General features: G+C 35.7%; 1 protein-coding gene and 1 long non-coding RNA gene across 3 annotated transcripts in view; both read left to right on the top strand.

Moving 5' to 3' along the window:
* Nucleotides 1-8,987, top strand: part of LOC134751079 (opioid-binding protein/cell adhesion molecule-like) — a 77,387-nt gene extending 68,400 nt beyond the window's left edge. Inside the window, exons 9-10 of the mRNA XM_063686425.1 lie at nt 5,623-5,709; nt 6,585-8,987. Of these exons, the coding sequence (XP_063542495.1) occupies nt 5,623-5,709; nt 6,585-6,676 (179 nt within the window). The 3' untranslated portion in view covers nt 6,677-8,987. The remainder of the gene's footprint in view (nt 1-5,622; nt 5,710-6,584) is intronic.
* Nucleotides 1-21,628, top strand: part of LOC134751414 (uncharacterized) — a 440,348-nt gene that overhangs the window by 286,852 nt on the left and 131,868 nt on the right. The gene's annotated exons all lie outside the window — the stretch shown is intronic.

Genomic DNA, 21,628 nt, shown 5'->3' with positions numbered 1-21,628 from the left:
AAGTAAAACATGTGACGTGGAGACGGTTGAAACAACGTATTTGGGGACGATTGAAACGTTTCAAACGTCCCCGCGTTATTCACAAGTCTTACAAGTAGTTGATTATTGATCTTAAACTTCTTTTTTCTTTTCAAAATCATACATGCTTTGTGAAAAAGTGACAGGGATTTTATTATGGTCATGATTGAAAAACTTTTGTATGAAACAATTACGTATTTCTACTAAAATTCCTTATCGTCATATCTTATTGTTGCATTAAAACACGTTTTATTAAGCTATATGTATAAGGTAATCACAACAAAGAAGTCTCAGATGGCTTACAATTTTTTTTTTCATCCCTTTCTTTGATGAAGATCTTCAGACGCAGATAAATTGTGAAATGTTTGTAATTTCTTTGCGACTTTTAGTTGATCTCAACGAATACCTTGATATTTATTTAAAAAAGATCAGAAATAACAAATTATCTTTCATTTTGCCGAATATATTAAGGGTGTTTCAAACGTGTTTCAATTCACACACCTATGGGGTCAATTGAACCACTCTTCCACATTCTCTTTAACTCCCTATCATTACGTAACCATGGGCGATAGGCTTTTCAAACACATTTTGTTTAAAAACTAAATAAATAACCTTTAATAATACAGGCACATATCATTCTAACTGTAAGATTAAAACAGTTACAGGCGGTTAAACATAAAGTGTTTCAAACGTCCCCTGCCTATCCTATAACATCTCAAAACATCGGAACAACTAAAATTGTCTCATAACACGATGTTGAACTGCAAGAAGCGGAGCTATTATGTGGCTTCCGACAAGGAGAGATTGTTGCCCAAACTAAACACGGTCTGCGCTAAGCCTTATGAGCCCGTACCATGAGTCACTGATAGTGTCAAAACTGACATATCGTCAGGTGACAACCAAAACTCACTAATTACTAAAAAAATATTAAACAAAAATCAACCTCATTGTGGTACTAGTACGGTTCACTGTGGCCTATGGCTATGAACTTGTAATGGTAATTAGTGAGTTTTGGTTGTCACCGACGATATACGCTAACGTCTACTACCGTAATTTACTTTATACAATGTGTGGCCTGTAATAGGAGCAAAAATTAAACTGTAGGCTATAACTTCTCAAACTGACCAACATTTGTTCAGCGACTTTTAAAAATAATGAAGACTAGACTTCGTATTTTTCATACAAAATAAATATTATCTTCAATGTACGCCATTATCATTGTGATTGACGTTGCCTGTCACACCTTAAACATAACCTTGCCGCAGGACTTGACAGATACCGTTATTGTACCTATCTGTAACAATAGGAGGAAAAATATCGCAAGTGCCAGTAATTATCGTCCGATAGCTCTGGCAAATATAATAGCCAGACTGCTGGAAAGGGTGCTGCATCAGCTTGCTGCTTCATACTTATACAGTGCCGACAACCAGTTTGGTTTTAAGAGTGACGTCTCAACAACCTCGGCTATATATGCCTTTAAGCAGATAGTAGGCTACTATAAATCTAGAAAAACGCCTGTATACGCCTGCTTCCTCGATCTCAGCAAAGCCTTCGACAGGGTTGACCACCAACTGCTGTGGAATAAACTACGTGAACGGAAAACACCCACACCAATTGTTAAGGTACTGGAGAAGTGGTATTCCCAGCAGAAGAACGTCGTAAGATGGAAATCTACTCTATCCACAGCAAGCGGACTTAACTGTGGCGTAAGGCAAGGTGGAACTATGTCCCCGGCGCTCTTCAGCATCTACATGGACGGGCTTTCGCACGCACTGACAAGGACCGGGGTCGGATGCTCCATCAATGGCACAATTGCCAACCACATAGCGTATGCGGACGATATGGTCCTACTAGCGCCATCTGTGGGAGCAATGCGTGAGTTACTCGCAGAATGCGAGAGGTACGCCACCGAGCACAATATGACGTACAATCCTGACAAGTCGGAATTTATGCTTATGGAGGCGGCACATATGCCCGTACACATACCACCACTGCTGCTCGATGGGGTTCAATTGCGTCAAGTGCACAAGGTCAAATATCTTGGCCATATTCTGCTTTCTACCTTAAAAGATCAGGATGACATAGAAAGACAAAGGCGAGCTACTGCGGTACGGGCGAATATGCTGGCTAGAAGATTCGCCAAATGTAGCAACGACGTAAAAAGGCAGCTATTCCTCAGCTTCTGTACAAGCGTCTACACAGTGGAGCTATGGGCCGACTACACCTGTGCGGTGATCAGTGACTTGCGCGTGCAGTATAACAACGCGTGGCGGGCGTTGTTTCGCTTGCCGCCCTGGTGCAGCGCGAGCGCCATGTTCGCGGAGGGGCGCGCGCCGGGCTGGGCCGCGCTGCTGCATTCGAGGAGCGCCACCGCCAGAAAGGCGATCTACGTCTCCTCCAACACGCTGCTGTCAGCGGTCAGAGAGTGGGACGCCAGTCCGCTGCACGAGCGCTGGAGGGCCTACCACAAGCCTGTTGAATCGGGGTCGGGGTGACCCGAGACGCAGGTCCTTATTTAAAGATTTTTGTGTATTTGTTTTTGTGTTTGTGTATGTCTTAATCTAATTTAATTTAATCATATATCATTATATAATTAGTTTTAAATGTTTTAAATTCATATGGAATTTTTTTTTCTGGATTAAATAATTTCATTCATTCATTCATAACAAAATTCGCAATACATTGCGTCTTGGAAAAAACTTTAAAGTGTATTAAAAATCAAAACACAAGTTATTTTTAAAAGTCGCTGAACAAATGTTGGTCGGTATGAGGAGTACAGCCTACAGTTTAATTTTTTTCTCCTATTACAGGCCACACATTGTATACATCTCGCGCGCACTTATATGCGAGTACGAGCGAGATTCATAAAATAGTACATTTCGATGCTAGTGCGGAAAGTATGTCATTACTTCACGAGTACCGAGATATCGGAGACTCGGGACGAGTGAAGAATGACATATCCGCACGTGTATCGAACGACGTTTTTTAATACAGTTGCGAAAAAATAAGAAAAGCAACAAGTAAGGAATGGAATTCGATTTTTTTTTATTATTAATTCTGTGACACTGACATCATTGACATTGACATTATGAAGAGGTGTTTTTCTAGCTTTTATTCGACTAGAATAGATTTTGTTATTATTATTGAACCCACTTCAATGAGTTTTTTTTTTTAAATGCATGTTCTATAAGACAGAAACAATTGTAAATATTAAAACATTGTACTATTATTACCTAAATACCGTTATTTACGATTATTTGTGTATCGTATATTTATAAAAACAATATCGAATGTTGCCTTTGGAAACTTAAAACATTCTTGCAGTAAGAAAATACGCCTCTTCTTTGACAGGAAACTAATATTAACACTCATCAATAAGTAGTCGACTACTTATTGATGAGTGTTAATATTAGTTTCCTTTAAACGTCGTAATCAACATAAAAACCTACTGTTAATGTAAGAATACGAAAAATATGCATATTTCATATTTTATTACTTACCTCTTCATCATTATAATAACACATTTATTTTTTAATGTTGAAAAACCGTTCTTAATAAGTTGTCTGAATGGAACGGAACGCCTGTCAAAGAAGAGGCGTATTTTCTTACTGCAAGAATGTTTTAAGTTTCCAAAGGCAACATTCGATATTGTTTTTATAAATATACGATACACAAATAATCGTAAATAACGGTATTTAGGTAATAATAGTACGATGTTTTAATATTTGCAATTGCTTCTGTCTTATAGAACATGCATTTAAAAAAAAACTCATTGAAGTGGGTTCAATAATAATAACAAAATCTATTCTAGTCGAATAAAAGCTAGAAAAACACCTCTTCATAATGTCAATGTCAATGATGTCAGTGTCACAGAAGTAATAATAAAAAAAATGGAATTGGAACAAGTAAAAACTTAAAAAAATTGGAAAAGTAAAAAGCACTAGTTCGCGAGAACCAACTTTCCGCACGCTAAACAGCCACGAAAAGTAGCACTTTTTGAGCAACTGTATTAAAAAGTAGGTAAGTTACGTTCTCGATAGCGTCTATGTCAGTGCCAAACTGGTGGTAGCCACACAGGTCACGCACGTTTTTAATAATATGGCCTAGACACAGACATATTAAATATATTAATAACGGGTCACTCACGTGTTTTAAGTCGAAAACGCTCGACATGTTTCACTCCGTACCAACCAACGCAACGCAACGCTCCGTACGCAAGCTCCTGATGACGCTCCTCGGTACGGAGTGAAACATGTCGAGCGTTTTCGACTTAAAACTCGTGAGTGACCTGTTATTAATATATTTAATATGGCCTAGTTTTAAATAAACTTTTACCGATCAGAAAATTACTGAATACGTATTTCACTGTTTGCCATTTATTCAGATATATTGTAGCCGTTCTGACTGTAACCTTCGATTGAATTGGTTTCAAATCACAGGCATCGACATAATTCCTGCCGTAACGAAAGTTTTCACTGAAACCCTTCGAGGGCTGATCAGATCCGTTAGGTAATGTGGTTTAATTTATCATGAGTTCAGGATCATTTCTGTTTCCGCCAGAAACTACGGAGGTATTATTAAATTCGTAATACAATATTCGTTGTAAACCTTTATTATGAAGAAGTGTACTGAAGTACAAAATTCAACAATCCCTACACGTCTTTTATACATTCATTCATCGTGATCCTGCACCCGGCCGGATGGAAAAGGTGGATTTTGTATTTATTGGTTTTGCCGCCGCGGCCCAATGCTTCCGTACAATTGGGTCGTTAGTAATATTATTGTGGGAAAAGCGATTTTGTTTGCGCTTTGACTTCCAATGTACCGTTTATTGTTATAGATTTGGGCTTTCCTTTATACTCTTTATAGCATCATATGTTATGTGCGACTTGAAAGCCCACTTTCATAGACCTTCATAAATATGACGCAATCATTCTCCCGATCGTTTTTTACGACTTAGCGACATTTCTAATAATAAGACAATATAAGCCTTACTTTACCTTAGCCTTCCTCACAATTAATAGTTTTGAGGGTTCCGTATCTGAAGGATGACAAACGCAACATTTTTACTAAGCCTCCGCTGTCTGTCTGTCCGTGTGCCAGGGCTTGTTTCACTATGCCGCTATGGCAACAAATTAAACAGAAATAAAATAAAATCAGGAAGTATAAGTAGTAAGTAGTAAGTTAGTAAGTAGTAAGTTATAATTACGTTTGTTTGTGCGAACTCAATAAACATTTTTATTTTTATTTATTTATTTTATTAGTATGTATGGTGGGGCTAAAGGCCCCATACAAAAACATGATTTTTTTCATGTTGTTATCTCTATAACAGTAAAACATTTACCTAAACCACAAACTATTATATTATTAGGTATATAGCATAACAAGAAATAGGTACATGATAAAAAGTAATCTTACGTTGGTCATAAGTAATATTTGTTTTTAAAGATTAATTGATAGAACGGAACCTTCGCAACGCGAATCTAACTCGCACTTGACCGGTTTTTATACAATACATTGATTGCCTTTATATTTCAAAAAGAGTACTTAAGTAGCACAACTAAAGCATACACAGCATTTTTATTTAAGTGTATTTATTTTTAGGTAAAAATAAAAGTCGCTGGCGAGATGGCTCTGCCGAAAACAGGGTCATAGGAGATTACGAGGTTGAAGAGTGGAAAGATTCAGGAGGTAAGTTGGTACAAACAGTTTTAACATTTACTAATAAAGTCGTCGTCAATAGAACTTGCAAACAATGTAAAAAAATATGACAGATTTTGATAGCGTTTGAAACATAACCTAACATTTGTACGAAGGTTTTTTCGCTGAAATATTAATAATTTACATTTAATTTAACTTAAAAAAAAATAAGGAGGCCCGTTGCGGAAAGCATCATTGGTATTTTTGGGACGAAGCACGTTGCTGATTTGCATTTGTAGCCACCAGACGAAGCCTGCGTTGCGGATTTCTTGCAAGTATCTAGAGTATGTTTTAAGACTTTCTCAATTTCTGTATTTTTTTATGTAGTGTGCACAACTTTATTGTATTGTGTAAATAAATGGGATTTAACTAAAAATTTCTATAAATAAAATATTTAAGTATATAGACTGTTGATAAGGTCATGGTTATCCTTTTAAAGAGCGAGATTACGAAGTAATGAAGGTAAAACGGTTTGTTTACATTGTTTGCAAGTTATTTATATTGACGACGACTTTAGTTCGGGTCATTTCCCTAACGAATTTCAATATCGAATCGAAATATATTAAGACTTAAATACAATGCGTCTAATACTTAGGCACCTACTGAGCGTATTGATCACGTTAAAGTTAGCGGGGCTGAACGCGCAGTTTAGTAGTAGTAGCGCGTAGCTTTTGTTAATACGAGTATGTCGTCAGGTGACAACCAAAACTCACTAATTACCACCACAAGTTCATAGCCATAGTGAAACGTATTATTATCCGAATAAGGTTGATTTTTGTTTAATTATTTTTTAGTAGTTAGTTTTGGTTGTCACTTGACGATGTATAATATAGATAATAGAGATTTTATATTTTTATATGTGCCAGGTTCTGATTACGAGTCCACACAATCATCGAATTCGTCACGGCGCCGTTGCGGAGTCGTCGCAGTCATGGCAGCGCTGCTAGTGACCAGCTGACACGCGCTCACTTCCGCGACATCGTGCCAATACCAGACGTTGTGCTAAATGAGATACGATATCTTGGATAAGTCTATTTGCTAAGTATTTGTATATTATAATACCTATTACTTGTTATGTTATTCGCAAAATCACTTCATTGAGAGGTGTAGCCGGTGTAATCATAAAATTGCTCATAGAAATTAGGGGACACGCCGTTTTGCTTGTCCCACATTTTTGGTTTCGCACATTTTTTTTAAACCTGAATATTGACTTTAGTTTTAGAAAAAGTATCGTATGAATGCAACGGCGTGCCGTTACCCAACAATTTGAACAACTAGAATAGGTACCTAACTACTTAGGTCTTAAAATTTCAGTTGTGTTTTTACAAAAGTAATGCCTAGATTAGTAACTTCGTCTGTTGAATTTTAAAAACTCTTACTCCTTGTAGCTACTATATTAAACAATTTTTAATACATACTGCGCAAATTAAATCCATGTAGCAGTCCGCTGCAATCGTCAGCTTTATAAGTAGTAGTCGCAACTGAAACTGTTTACCTACACTTGTTTTTATTAAAATGACTTATTTATTATAATTTTAAAACGAAATGTAATTTAATTTTACAAAATCATAGGAAATCTCCATTATAGAATTTAGAATAATGGTTACAACATGAACATCGAATCCTAAAAAAAAGCTTTGTTTTAGATTATATACTTTACATGAATATGTACGTTAATATTTTTATGAAAATGTAGCTAGTGATGTCATTAGTGTAAATATATTTTTATTGTAATGATATTTCCCGATAAAACAAAGACTGATAGATCTATATGATAAATGTGCCATATCTAATAAATGAATAGCATCGCTAATGTTAGTTACTATATAGATCTGATAATTCGTGGTGTAGGTAGTTATACTAGACATTCGTTTTCTGCTTATGAAGCCTCATTTAAAAATTGTTAACATGTATTTATTTGTTTAACTTTATTTTATTGCTTTATTATACATGTATTTTAGAACTTCCCAGATATACTGACAACATCGTAGGCGGTTTCAGAGATCAAATATACAAGTTACTATGAAAAATATCCAAATCACTCTAAAGAAGTTCCCTCAATTTCTTCAGGAACCCATCACATCAGATCTTAACATAACGTCAATGGATCCAACTATATATGAACAAAAATAAAATGTTCTGAATTGGTCATCATGTTTGAGAAATCAGGGAGCAAAAAAGATCCCATCGAGTTGAGGAAATCCTTCATTGGAGCCGGTCAAAATGTTTATAGTAGATACAATGCCAAAAATAGAGCTGTGAAAAATGTGGCCTTTTGCGGGAACTTTTAGAGCTTGCATCGAAAAAGTAATTCTATACGAGTTCAGTGATGGAGATGCAATTTCGAAATCGAAGTACTCCGCTAAAGGCAATAATTTAAAACGCTTCTCAACAAAACCCAGACCCAACCAGGGTGATAGAGCCTTAAGTGATGATCATAAGGACCTCCGCGAGGATAGTTTTTATCATCCGCACGCATATCATTAAGTACATATTTTATTATTTTATTAACCAATTGCACCATTCACTAACCCGGGGTTAACCGGTTAAACGTGGAGTTACCATGGCTACCAGTACAATTTGACACTGGGTTAAGGGTCTCCGGCAAGCTCGGTTGTCCATACAAACCGCTCTTATTTTACGATTTTTCTCAAACGACTAGCTAGATTGCTCTGAAACTTTGTACTTACAATAGGATAAGGTATATCTATGTCTGTAATTAGTTTATGTAGCTTCAGATACCATAGTTAAAAAAATACAGAAAATTTAGTTTTCATACAAAACTTGAATTTGCTCTATTACGTTTGTTTTATAAACTGGAGCTATAAACTAATTTCAGACCTAGATATACCTCATGTCATTGTATGTGCAAAGTTTCTTTACAATCCAACACGTAATTTTAAAATGAGAGCGGAACTACGTTGGTATGGGAAGGTGCAATTCGGCCGAGCTTGGCGGGGACTTAACGGTTTGACTGGTTGACCCCGGGTTGGTGGTATGGTGCAAGTGGCGCTAAATGTACTTACCTATAATTATAGATTATTATTGTAAATATTACATAGACGCTGTGCTATATTATGTTACGACATTATCACTAAATATATGTATGTATTTACGAGCTTGCTAATCGAAATCAATCCTTTTGGTCTAAGATACGATATAAGGAATATCTACCCTCATCTGTTATTTATTTGTGATAAGAAATAAATGATAGATAATATTACATTGACACATTGCAAATAGGTTGCCCAGTAAAATTGCGTACAGACCAACTTTTTAATAAGTTAACCTATTACAGTTAGATTATATATAAAATAAGCTTTCATTTTTCATTTCAGTGTGAAACGATTAAATAACAAAAAAAAATATTTATGTCCGTACGCAATTTTACTAGGCAACCTATTTGCAATGTGTCAATGTAATATTATCTATCATTTATTTCTTATCACAAATAAATAAATGATGAAGGTAGATATTCCTTATAATGTATCTCCTACTATTTTAAGAATATTCAATTACTGTAAGTGAATAAATAAATACTTGTAAATATCATCCACATCTGCAATAAAGACAATATGGCGTGCTTTGTAAAATAAATATAAAATATCTGTAATTTATTACAATAACAATAAAGCTTACCTACGTGTGCTAATTCTGTCAAAATTGATGTTAAGTTTACTCAATGTTATTAGAAACTCGATAACGTATAGTACGCATCAGAACCCCTAGTGTAAATTTCATTAGATAGCGTGACGTGCGTTCGCGTTTGCGTCATACATAATGTCTATTTTTGTGTGGGATTTTGAACAGCGCGCTAAGCGGGACGTATTGGAAACTCAAAATCCCATACAAAATGACACTTAACGTAAACGCCTACGTCACGTCACCCTATCCAATGAAATTTACACTAGAGGTTCTTAAAACACAATGGTATAATATGTCACTGGCCGGTTCATGTTAAGCATTAAGTAGAATATTGTATCGTTAATATCGTTAGAGGCCACACACACGAGCGCTTTTTCAATGCGCGTTAAAAAAGCGCTTGAATCCGCCCGCACGCTAAATTCGATTTAGCGGCCAACCAAAATCCAACAACGCTTAATAAAAAGCGCCACTGCCATCATGTGAATAAATATGCACATATACCAATTTGTGTCATTCAAACGCTTTTTTAACGCGCGTCGAAAAAGCGTTCGTGTGGATGAGGCCTTATAGTAGTACTGAAAGTATTATAAAAATAAAGAAAACCTTTTTTAGCTGTGCTGTTATTTTTTAACCTGTTCCCCTAAAAATTTAACACTTATTAATTCAAGAGTTTAAGACAGATTCTTTAGGCACAAAGTACCTTCGCGAGATGACAACTACAAAGCGCTATCATTCGCTAGAGTTTATTTTGAATAGAATAATGTACCTGAAAGCAGTATTCAAGCGGCAGTTTAATGCACTTACCGGCAAGTCACACAAACTGACGAGTAGAATGTGCCTCCAATTTTAAAATTCGGAAGAATATCGTTGTTCTTTTCGAAACACGTCGGCGATGACGCCGTCTGTCGCTGTTGGCGCGGCGCTGTCGCATCTCCTATTCCTGGCTCATCCAGTCCCTAAATGATATTAAAAAATAATCCTCGAACAGGGTAATAGTACATTTCGATGCTAGTGCGGAAAGTATGTCATTACCGCACGAGCACCGAGATATCATGCCACGAGCCGCAGGCGAGTGGCAAGACTCGGGACGAGTGAAGAATGACATTTCCGCACGTGTATCGAACGACGTTTTATAATACAGTTGCGAAAAAATAAGAAAAACCAATTAGGAATTCGAAACTTTTATATTATTAATTCTGTGACATCATTGACATTGACATTATGAAGAGGTGTTTTTTTAGCTGGGTGTTATTATTATTGAACCCACTACAACGAAAGATTTTTTTTTAAATGCATGTTCTATAAGACAGAAACAATTGTAAATAATAAAACATTGTACTATTATTACCCAAATATCGTTAATTACGATTATTTGTGTATCGTACATTTAAAAAACAATATCGAATGTTGCTTTTGGAAACTTAAAGCAGAAAGAAAAAACGCCTCTTCTTTGACAGGCGTTCCGTTCTATTCAGACAACTTATTAAGAACGGTTTTTCAATATTCAATATATAATAAATAGACGTATTATAATGATGAAGAGGTAAGTAATAAAATATGAAATATGTATATTTTTCGTATTCTTACTTTAGCAATAGGTTTTCATGTTGATTACGACGTTTAAAGGAAACTAATATTAACACTCATCAATAAGCAGTCATGAATTGGAACAAGAATAAATTTAAAAAAATTGGAAAAGTAAAAAGCACTAGTTTGGAAATGCAACTTTCCGCACGCTAAACAGCTACGTAAAGTAGCACTTTTTGAGCAACTGTATTAAAAAGATATATACGTAATTGCAGACATGATTAACATACCGCAAACAAATTAAAATTTATAGATCAATTGTTTTTTTTTACTGTACTTTAAAAGAGTAATTTTAACGAGTTATTCCCACTTGATACCACCAAGTTGTTACAGTCAAGTGTAAAAATATGGTTGCACTCATCATACTCAAAAATATGTCCCATAGCTCTTACGTCAGGGAATTATGAACTATGGGATATATTTTTGAGTAAGTTATATGCACCCATATTTTTACACTTGACTGTACCAGTGGTAGCAGCTGAGAAAAACTGTTTTAGTCTCAGTTGTTGTTGTTCAATACTGACAAAAATATCGGCATAAATATGCAGTGACTTATTTTTCCCATTGACAGTCGATTCAGTGAACTTCTCTATAACTAAAACAAATATTTTTAAATAAATCTTTCGGTACACGTATGAAATAATTCCACACAAATATGTTTAACAATATAGCCAAGAAAAGTATGATCAGGACACAAGTTTGGTAGACAGTCATCTTGGTCTTTGTCGTAAGGTGTTTGTTATTCCACTCTTGCACGTAGCCTGCCGAACGTCGTGACCGCCTTGCCGATGCGAACATTGACCTACATGTAATGTTGCTCGACACGGTCGACTAAGTAGCAGAACTTATCGACTACCTCTAAGGGCACACCTTCCAGCGAGATGGACGGCTGGAAGATGTAACCTTGCGCTGAATTACTGTCTTCTTCGTATTTATGGACATAGAAAAAGGGTACAAGCGTAGGCAAATTTGTCCAACAGAACCTGGAGCTCATGGGGAGTTTCAGCTACGAATGCTGCGTCGTCGGCAAAGAGCATGCTGTCAAGAAATAAATCCTCGCGGTTGAGTCTAGATTTCAGAAGCTTTTAACATTAAACAGCTTTCCATTGGCTCTTGTAAGTAGGTGGATTCCCTGCTGCGTGTTGCCAAAGGCAACCTTTAGCAACAAAGAAAAAAATATGCCGAATAACATTGTTGCTAAAACACAGCCTTGCCGAACTCCTCTTCGTCATCTCAAACGAGTCGCACTGTTGACCGTTAAAGACAACGGAACCTTTCATGCCATTGTGAAAGGATTTTGTAAGACTCAACAGCTTTGGGGGACATCCTATTTTCTCTAGAGCCACATACAGTCCCTCTCTGCTGACCGTGTCGAAGGCCTTGTTTAGGTCGGTGAACGCGATCATCAGGAGAGTGTTCTGTTCGCGGCACTTCTCTTGAAGTTGCCGGAGGGTAAAAATCATGTCCGTAGTTAAACACTGCGCTTCAGAATACACGCGTTTTTGCAATTTAGTAAGGACTACTCTTGCAAAAACTTTGCCGACGATGCCTAATAGGGAGATACCCCAGTAGCAGTTACAGTCGCCGCGGTCACCTTTCCCTTTGTATAAGGTCACGATACTTAATTTAATTTATTAATGTATTACAATTATTATATTTTGAATTTAATAATGGAATATAAATATTTGTATAATTATTTAGGAATTAAATGGCTTAAATAAATAAATAAATAAAATATCCTGTGGCAAAAACTCCCATTCCCAGCATTTTCCTAGGAAATTATGGAGCAGTGGCAATGTCCACTCGAGTTTTAGGATCTCGATAAGAACTTCATCTACCCCGGGACTCTTGCCCGACTTAAACTTCAATGCGGCCTTACGGAGATCCCCGACTGTGGGTAAATTATCGAGCTCAGCCAGAACAGGTAGATTCGGAATTAAATCCACAGCTACGGGACTGATTTCAACTGGTCGAGAATTAAGATCTGCGTAGTGCTTAACGCACCCATTGAGTTGGCGACTATTATCAGTGATAACAGTGCCATCAATCTCTTTAAGTGGGGCCGTCTTCTTTTATAAAGGGCCTAAGGCCGTCTTAATCCCAGCATAAACACCACCGTAGTTTCCTATGGCTGTCTTGGATACTTTTGCACAGATCTGTCCAGTAGGCATTAGCGAACAAAATTATGACATTTGGTCGTTATGGCAAATGAAATTAGTGCAAGTGAAATTATGGAAAACGATGGTATCCCCACATAGAGGCCCTTTAATATAAATAATATAAATGGTAGGTAGTGGTAATAATAATATAAATGGTAGGTGGTGGTAATAATATAAATATAATGGCCTTTAATATAAATGGTAGGTACACCAAGTGTATGCTGCCCTTGCCAGTGTCATAGTCATGGGACGCCCATTTAGGCTAGGCTATTATATAGGTGCAGGCGATAGATACTGGGCTATGAGATAAAGTAACCGGACGACTGCCTAAGCAGACCAGGCTGCCCGTCGCGGGTGGCGTTTTAAGCGATGGGATCGTCACACCCCTACGCCAAAGAGATATTACAATTATTGTAGGTATGTACTAACTTGTAGTCAATACATGTGTTATGTTATGAAATTCCTAAACTAGCCTCTGATAGGATAGCCTCTGGTAGGTAGATAATATGTTTAATATAGGATGAAGGTTTAATCTCTTTACATATCTCGGATATGAAAACCACTTTCTCGATTAAATTTAAAGGAACCTGGGGTCTACTATGGCTACCTAAGCCCAATAACTGTCCCAGGTACTACTTATTCTTATTATTATGTGTAAAAATTATATATTATATGAATAAAAGAGGATAGTAAATATCAAATTATGATATTTCGTACATAAGTTTCATGAAACTCATTCATACAAGCCTGAGTTTGAATCCACGATCTCCGGTTTGTAAAGCTTACAGCCAGCGTTCCGGACAATCTTATAATAATATTAAAAGTATTTTTTTTTTATTAATCGTGCAATAAATAATTACCAGCATCTACTAATAGAAGAATAAATACTTTGTTTAAACGATTTATTAGCACTATTGCTAAGTAAGAAATTTTAAGCCAGCCAGTTTTTGTAGCTTTTATACGAACCGGGGAGCCTTTGTTTGTGGAGCAACAAATAACGGGAGTTCCAAGCGAGATAATGCTGATTCATGAAAGATAACAAACATTATGTAATTTGTTTTCCGCAATATAAATTTTCTAAACATACAATGATATTAGAATGATAATTTGCTACATAACAGTAACGATATATTTAGCAGATAGCCATTGTTATGAGCGCCCTATGACTATGAGGCTATATCGATTTTATGCAAAATGCAACTAAGTTTCTTGTCGAGGCAGTCTGCGCTATATTGGCCATAAACCGCGCTCACTTTGCCGTGGAAATACTCGTTTCACTACAAAATAAATCATTGATTTATAAATTACTAACACCTGCCGTGACTTCACAGGCCTGCCTTGAGCGCGTTAATAATCTTTTATGTGCTTATTTATGTACTTTACACGTTGTTTTTTTGATACCATTGTTCGGTTTTTACTCATTGTTTTGCTTCCTAAGCTCAACTGATACTTGTTTTACAATTATCACGTTTAATAACTCGCGACTTAGTGTTTTCTAAGACCTTTATGATGTTTACGTGTTCTTTTATGTTTACGGTTAACCTATAATTTATCCTAAGATTTTTGATGCTAAGATAACCCACCGTCATGCGCAATCAGACAACCAACATTTCGCTTTTATAGCCGATATCGCCTGCTATAAAGAAAAATATAAAAATAATAAGGCGTGCGCGAAGAAAAACAAAATATAATAACACAGGCGGCAGCGGCGTCTCATCGAACCGTTCTGAAGTTGAATAGATTCGGAGAATATTTAACTTTATATATTTTACGAAGCTGGGCGATGTCCGGAAAGGGTATGGTCAATTTGTACGATTTGAATTTCATACAGCGGGTCTCCAATCATAAAGTACGATATCGACGACAGTTACAATTTTGTTTACAAGGATTTATCTGCGGCTGAGTCGTAGCGCGGCGAAGCGACGTTCGTTTTATTCCCCGAGGGGTGATCCTCCTACCAGCATGTGATTACGATATCTGTCAGCTTTACGAATAAGTACACAAATACCTAACTTGCACATCATTTAAAGTGGCAGTTGACGCAGACTCATTTGCATTATGAAATGCCGTCAACTTGTGACTGGTATGATATTTCTGGGTTAGTTTTGACAGTTTTTTCGGCAGATTATTCTAACAAAGTGTTGGCTAATTCAAGTAATACTAATGAGATTTAAAAGACTAAACCCCAAGAAAAATTACGCAAAAATTGCATTTAAGGACTCCACACTGTCCTGCCTTTTGCTACGGCTCATGGGAGCCTTGGGGTCCTCTTAGCAACTATTTCCAAGAATCGACGTCGGTACTAGTTTTTACGAAAGTGACTGCCATCTGACCTTCAAACCCAGAAAGAAAAACAAGTTTTGTCACGATGATTTCCTTAACCGAAAAGCGTGTAGTAAATATCAAAATGATATATCGTACATAAAAACTTATTCGTACGAACCGTTGTTTGACCCGCGACCTCTGGGGGCCTAGCCAAGATGACGATCGTACATCAAAAAAATAATTACTTTTGTTTGATTATTTGCCCGTATATTTTATAATGGTGTTTGTGCATATTTCCGTGGAAAGGGAACTAAATATAGGCCATATTACACCGAGAAAGTCTCGCTGAAACTGTTAAAATAAAGTTATCGAGTTGCTCTTTTCCAGTTTTTTTGTTTCAGCCTGTTCTACATTTCCCAGACTTTTATCAGGAAAATAATTTTCGTGCCCATCACATTAATGGCGATAGCAACACCAACATTTTAAAAATAGTTCTCGTCCACCATTAAAATAATCACTTCCTGTTTGTACCATTTCTTTGATGGAAATGTTATCAACGTTTATGAATGTTTCTGCAACTACATTTGGATTACATAGATTTAAATTTAGACGTCACGAATAAGAAAAGTTTGTTTGAATAATTAATTACCTATTGCATGAATCGAGTAATAACTTCAATTAAATTTCATCTTTATTTTTGTATTATCATGTTTATAATACGACATACGATTAACGACCCGCCCCGGCTTCGCACGGGTAGTTCATCCAATTTACACAAAACCTTAACAAATTATACACTTAAGAATCACTCTATTCTATTGATGATAGGTTAAAATCGCATGAAACTCCATTAAGTAGGTTTATCGCGAACATACAGACAGGTAGACGCGGCGGGAGATTTTGTTTTATAAAGTGTGGTGATAATACAACGCTGTTGAATATTTTTATACGTTATAGTTTGCTCTGAAAGTCAATTATGAACAAAAACTAACATACAACGTTCTAACATAAATTAGTTGCTTGTTTGAAACCCAATATTTGTTTACAATTTTTATAAAAGAAAGAGATGTTTGCAGTCCCCCAAGTCAAGGATATCGTCTAATAACAAGGTAGTTGGGAGTAGGTAGAGCCGAGATTCCTTGAACGCCGCTCCAGTCCCGGGGCGGCTTACTACTGAACTTGGCGTGAGCTCCCTGGTTTTATTTTTCATTTACCATCTCTGGCCGGCTTAGGGCGCCGTTCAAAAACGGGGATTGCAGATACGAAACGTGCATCTACTGGGGTTTCACTCAAAAACCAACATATTATGCTCCAGTTCATTTAACGGACAACGGATTTATTTACTTACGTAGTAACAAACCAAACAGCATATCTTTAGCAGGCTGTCATTAGCAGTTTCTAGTTCAGTCAGCTCATTCATTAAGCCAAAGTAAGTTTGTAGGGGTTAGATTAGATGTCGGGATGTACAGTATTGTATAGATATTTGTTAAATCGGTTAAATAACTATTTCTGGGTCAATGGATAATACGTTTACATAAACTGTAGGTATTAACAGACTTTATTCATTTTCGGTATAAACATAAAATTTACTTATTCCTCAACCCACCAACGGAGCGGCAGCTGACGTTCACGAGGGTTCATCATACATAGCCGTTAACCACTATACGAGTTTTCGCCCGGGAGGCGATTGGCCATGGAAATTTGTTCCTGGCCCGCGGTCTATTAAAAAATTAACCTTATCGACAACCGACCTTTTGGTTGAAAACATCACATTTAAAAGAAATACCGTAAACCGGGGTGAAAAGACATGATTTTCAACTTCAAGGACGATTTTCACAAATAATCCAAATGATAAAAGTAAAAAATTTGACATCATTTTTTGAGTCTCGCTTAGTACTCCAATTTTGCATTTGCGAAATAATTTTCAAATTCAGAGAAAATCAAAGAAAACTACAGTGTTTTTTTCATATCCTTAAAACGGGGTCGATAGATACAAGAAAGGGGTGAATAGAAATATTCAGTTATAGTTGTCTTAGACATCGAATTTGGTTATACGAGATGCGTGTCTGCTGACTCCTTTATGACGTATTATTGCTTGTTGATTGTTTTTTTGCAAAAAAAAATTACTAGTTAGGTATATATAAAATTGGTGATATTATTTAGGTACTACAGCCAGGTTACCAGGTTAGCTAACTTTCATTTTGTTAATATCACTAAATTACAAACAAAGTTCAGACAGGCTTCATTTCTTACCTCGGCGAGGACTTACATCGTTTGGCGTTATTCAAAAACGCGTTACTGGCCCGAATCAGCTATGAATCGTTTGTCTTTATCTGTCATTTTGACTTATGTATTTGTTAGAAAGGAATAAAACATAATTTAACTAAATCAGGCCCGTAAAGTTTCATGAATAAGGGGGGGTAGTGAATAATTATTTTCTATAGTAATTTCTCGGAAATGTTCGTATTTGTCATGCTACGTCAAGCAACCTCAGTACTTTTTGTACTGAAACTAACTGAAATAGCAAGACACGTTCATACGTTTCCGTGAAAATACGATGGAAAACAATTATGCACTACATCTGTATTTTAGAGTCAAATATGTAACTTTTAGGCATTTTTATTAACTTCTTTTGTTGTCAATAAAGTATAAATCGTCAGGTGACAAGTAAAAGTCACTAATTACTAAAAAATAATTAAACAAAAATCATACGGTAAACTAAAAAATAATAAAACAATAATACGGTTTCCTATGGCTATGAACTTGTGGCGGTACTTAGTGACTTTTGCTTGTCACCTGACGAAATAGTCTACTATACAGGGTGTCCTTAGCTATTGGACAAAGCCGAAATATACAAATCAGTATACCAAGTGTCATAAATGCGAATTCAATTGGTTTACGATAAAAAAAAGTAAGTATAGTAGATATATTACAGTATACCTCGTAAGTACGAGTATACAAATAATTATGTCAAATGGTTGTCTTAATTAGGTATTCAATATTTTCGAGATATTAAAACTTACGACAAACCTAAAATGTTTAGCTTAAGACTGTAAATGGAACGAAAAATTCGCGTTAAGAGGCCGTAGTCGATTTTGGAGCAAAAATGTAAAATTGATAGAATTAGTCGTTGAAATTATACACGTTTTGTTACGTAATATCTAAATAACAAGTATTGATTTCTATTAGCACGTCTTCTCATCTTGCCTTTTAATAATGAGGTCGCGAGCGTGCGTCACCGGTAATGCATGAAGAGAAGGGGTAGTTTTTAAAAATTCATCAAAAAATCATGGTGGTAATACAAATTGATGTATAAGTATAGTTTCAGCAAATGTTGTAGATTGTTTAAGTATCAAAATTACGTTGAAATTAATTCGATTTTCAGAGAAATTTTCACTTGTTTTAAAGGAATTTCTGGAGAAAATTGATTTCGTCTAACTTTCATTTACACTACTTCAAAGTCATAATAACAGAAATGTAGTCTGATAAACGTCAAGTACAGGATATGTGTAATACAAAATTACCATGTTTAGCCGTCCAAACTTTACGAAATTTACAAATAAGAGCGACAAAATCAGTGCTTTACGCGCGTTTACCTAAACGTCCATCAGAAAAGCAAACATTACTAATTTAGTGAGTCTGTTTTCAAAAAACTGATCTGATAAAAGGTAAGATAAGAAGACGTGCTAATAGAAACCAGTACTTGTCATTTCAATTAGGTAACAAAAGGTGTAAAATTTCACGAACTAAATCTATCAATTTTAAATTTTTGCGACTAAAATCGACACCGGCCTCTTAATAATATGGGAGTCGATTAAAGAAGACTTCGCAATTTATGAAATGGGGGTATTAAATTCTAATTACTCGCAAATGACAAAAGCTGCAGGAACGAAAGCCTGGGCGATGGTCATTAATAGTTATTAGTAGGTAGCAACGTTAAAAACTCACCACTCGCGTAAAAAATTGTCACTTAAGGGTGCTTGATTGCAGTTAATTTGATTTACTTAGTTAAATAATTTTAAAACACGTTGCGCTATTCAGATTATGAGATTTTTTTAAGTCATTTTTACAGAACGATACACGTGCAACATAAGTAGAGTAGACATTTTTAATAAAACAATATCCGACCTCTGCGATATTACAACCAATATTTTTCCGTATCGTTTCTTATACAAAACGGTGTTTTAATAAAAAGCGGATAACAGCTCCCCGCCAGAATATTGTCGCAGATATTTCAATATTGGTGGGATTAGCAGCCTATTTAAACATCGCGTTCAATGCGCACTCCTGGCGCATATTGGATACAATTTCTTTGAAAGCAGCCCTAGAAAATATTTGTGGGACATTTTTAATTTCACGCCACCCTTTTCATAAGGTTTTAAAAGCGCACTAAATTTAACCGAGTCCATACAATTGCCTACAGAAATACAGTACAATAATATCGATCAGAAAAAGTATATTCATAATATTATTTCACAAAATACTTTTTAATACAGTTGCTCAAAAAGTGCTACTTTTCGTGGCTGTTTAGCGTGCGGAAAGTTGGTTTTCGCGAACTAGTGCTTTTTACTTTTCCAATTTTTTTAAATTTATACTTGTTCCAATTCATGACTACTTATTGATGAGTGTTAATATTAGTTTCCTTTAAACGTCGTAATAAAAATATGCATATTTCATATTTTATTACTTACCTCTTCATCATTATAAGTTTTATAACACGTTTATTTTTTAATGTTGAAAAACCGTTCTTAATAAGTTGTCTGAATGGAACGGAACGCCTGTTAAAGAAGAGGCGTTTTTTCTTACTGCAAGAATGTTTTAAGTTTCCAAAGGCAACATTCGATATTGTTTTTATAAATATATAAAATAATAAAAAGCCTTTTATTTCGAGTCCAAGTTAATTACATTAAATAAGTCAGTTTCGTTACAGTAAAGCATTTATAAATATAATTTTATGTATTTATAGTATGTCAATTTAAATAAGTCAATTTTTCACATATATTATTAAGTAATTTGATATTATAATCTTATAACAAAAATTTAGTTTGCGGACAAGAACCCCTCATCGGGTGAAGGCCTCCTCCAAGGACTTCCATCTTTATAAATATACGATACACAAATAATCGTAAATAACGATATTTAGCTAATAATAGTACAATGTTTTATATTTACAGTTGTTTCTGTCTTATAGAACATGCATTTGAAAAAAAAAAAACTTTCATTGAAGTGGGTTCAATAATAATAACAAAATCCATTCAAGTCATATAAGCTAAAAAAACACCTCTTCATAATGTCAATGTCAATGATGTCGCAGAATTAATAATATAAAAGTTTCGAATTTCTTACTTGTTGTTTTTCTTATTTTTTAACTGATGGGGTGAGGCTAAGCAGAGGGCAATGTTATGAATAGAGCACAACGGATGAATCTTCAATGAATATATTTAGTAAATTAGTTACCACAATTAATCTAAATATAATATTAATAATAACAGCACAGACTGTTTTTATCGAATGACAATTCATTGACTTGACAGATCAATTCTATATTATATATTTGAAATATGTTCTAAGTGGCCTGTAGCTTGCAACCTTATTTCAACACTCCTCCTTAATATAGAAAACTGTCATCAAAACATTCAATCACCTTGCATGCCCATTAACTTGTTTGTACACCATACAAACTTTCCTTTCGGCAAAGGTTTAGTTAGTGCATCGGCAATCATACGATCTGTCTGGACATACGTAACAGTTATCTGCTCATTCATGATCGCTTCTCTCACAAAGTGATAACGTACTTCTATGTGCTTCGTCCGCTGATGATGCACTGGATTGTCTGCAATCGCTATTGCGGATTGACTATCACTGAGGATAGGAATCAGTTCCTCGTCCTTCCTGGTGATTTCCGCAATTAACCTTCTGAGGAATATTGCCTCTCTTGCAGCTTCTGACATAGCTACGTATTCTGCCTCTGCAGTAGATAGTGCTATTGTCTTCTGCTTGATGCTTTGCCAGCAGACAGCTGCCCCTTGAGCTATAAAGGTGTAGCCTGTCCATGATTTTCTATCTTCATCACCTCCGTGACTTGCATCTGAATATCCTTGGATGAATCTGTCAGCACTGTATCTTTTGGAGTACACTATTCCACGAGATTTTGTTCCTTTTAGGTAGCGGAGCACACGCTTTGCTGCTACCCAGTGTTCTTCTGTATAGCAAGTATTAAATTGGCTCAGAGTACTGACTACATGCGTTATGTC

The sequence above is a fragment of the Cydia strobilella genome, chromosome 2, assembly GCF_947568885.1.
Source record: "Cydia strobilella chromosome 2, ilCydStro3.1, whole genome shotgun sequence".
NCBI lineage: Eukaryota > Metazoa > Arthropoda > Insecta > Lepidoptera > Tortricidae > Cydia > Cydia strobilella.
Note: the sequence above shows the minus strand (reverse complement) of the source record. Positions and strands in the feature narration are given on the sequence as shown.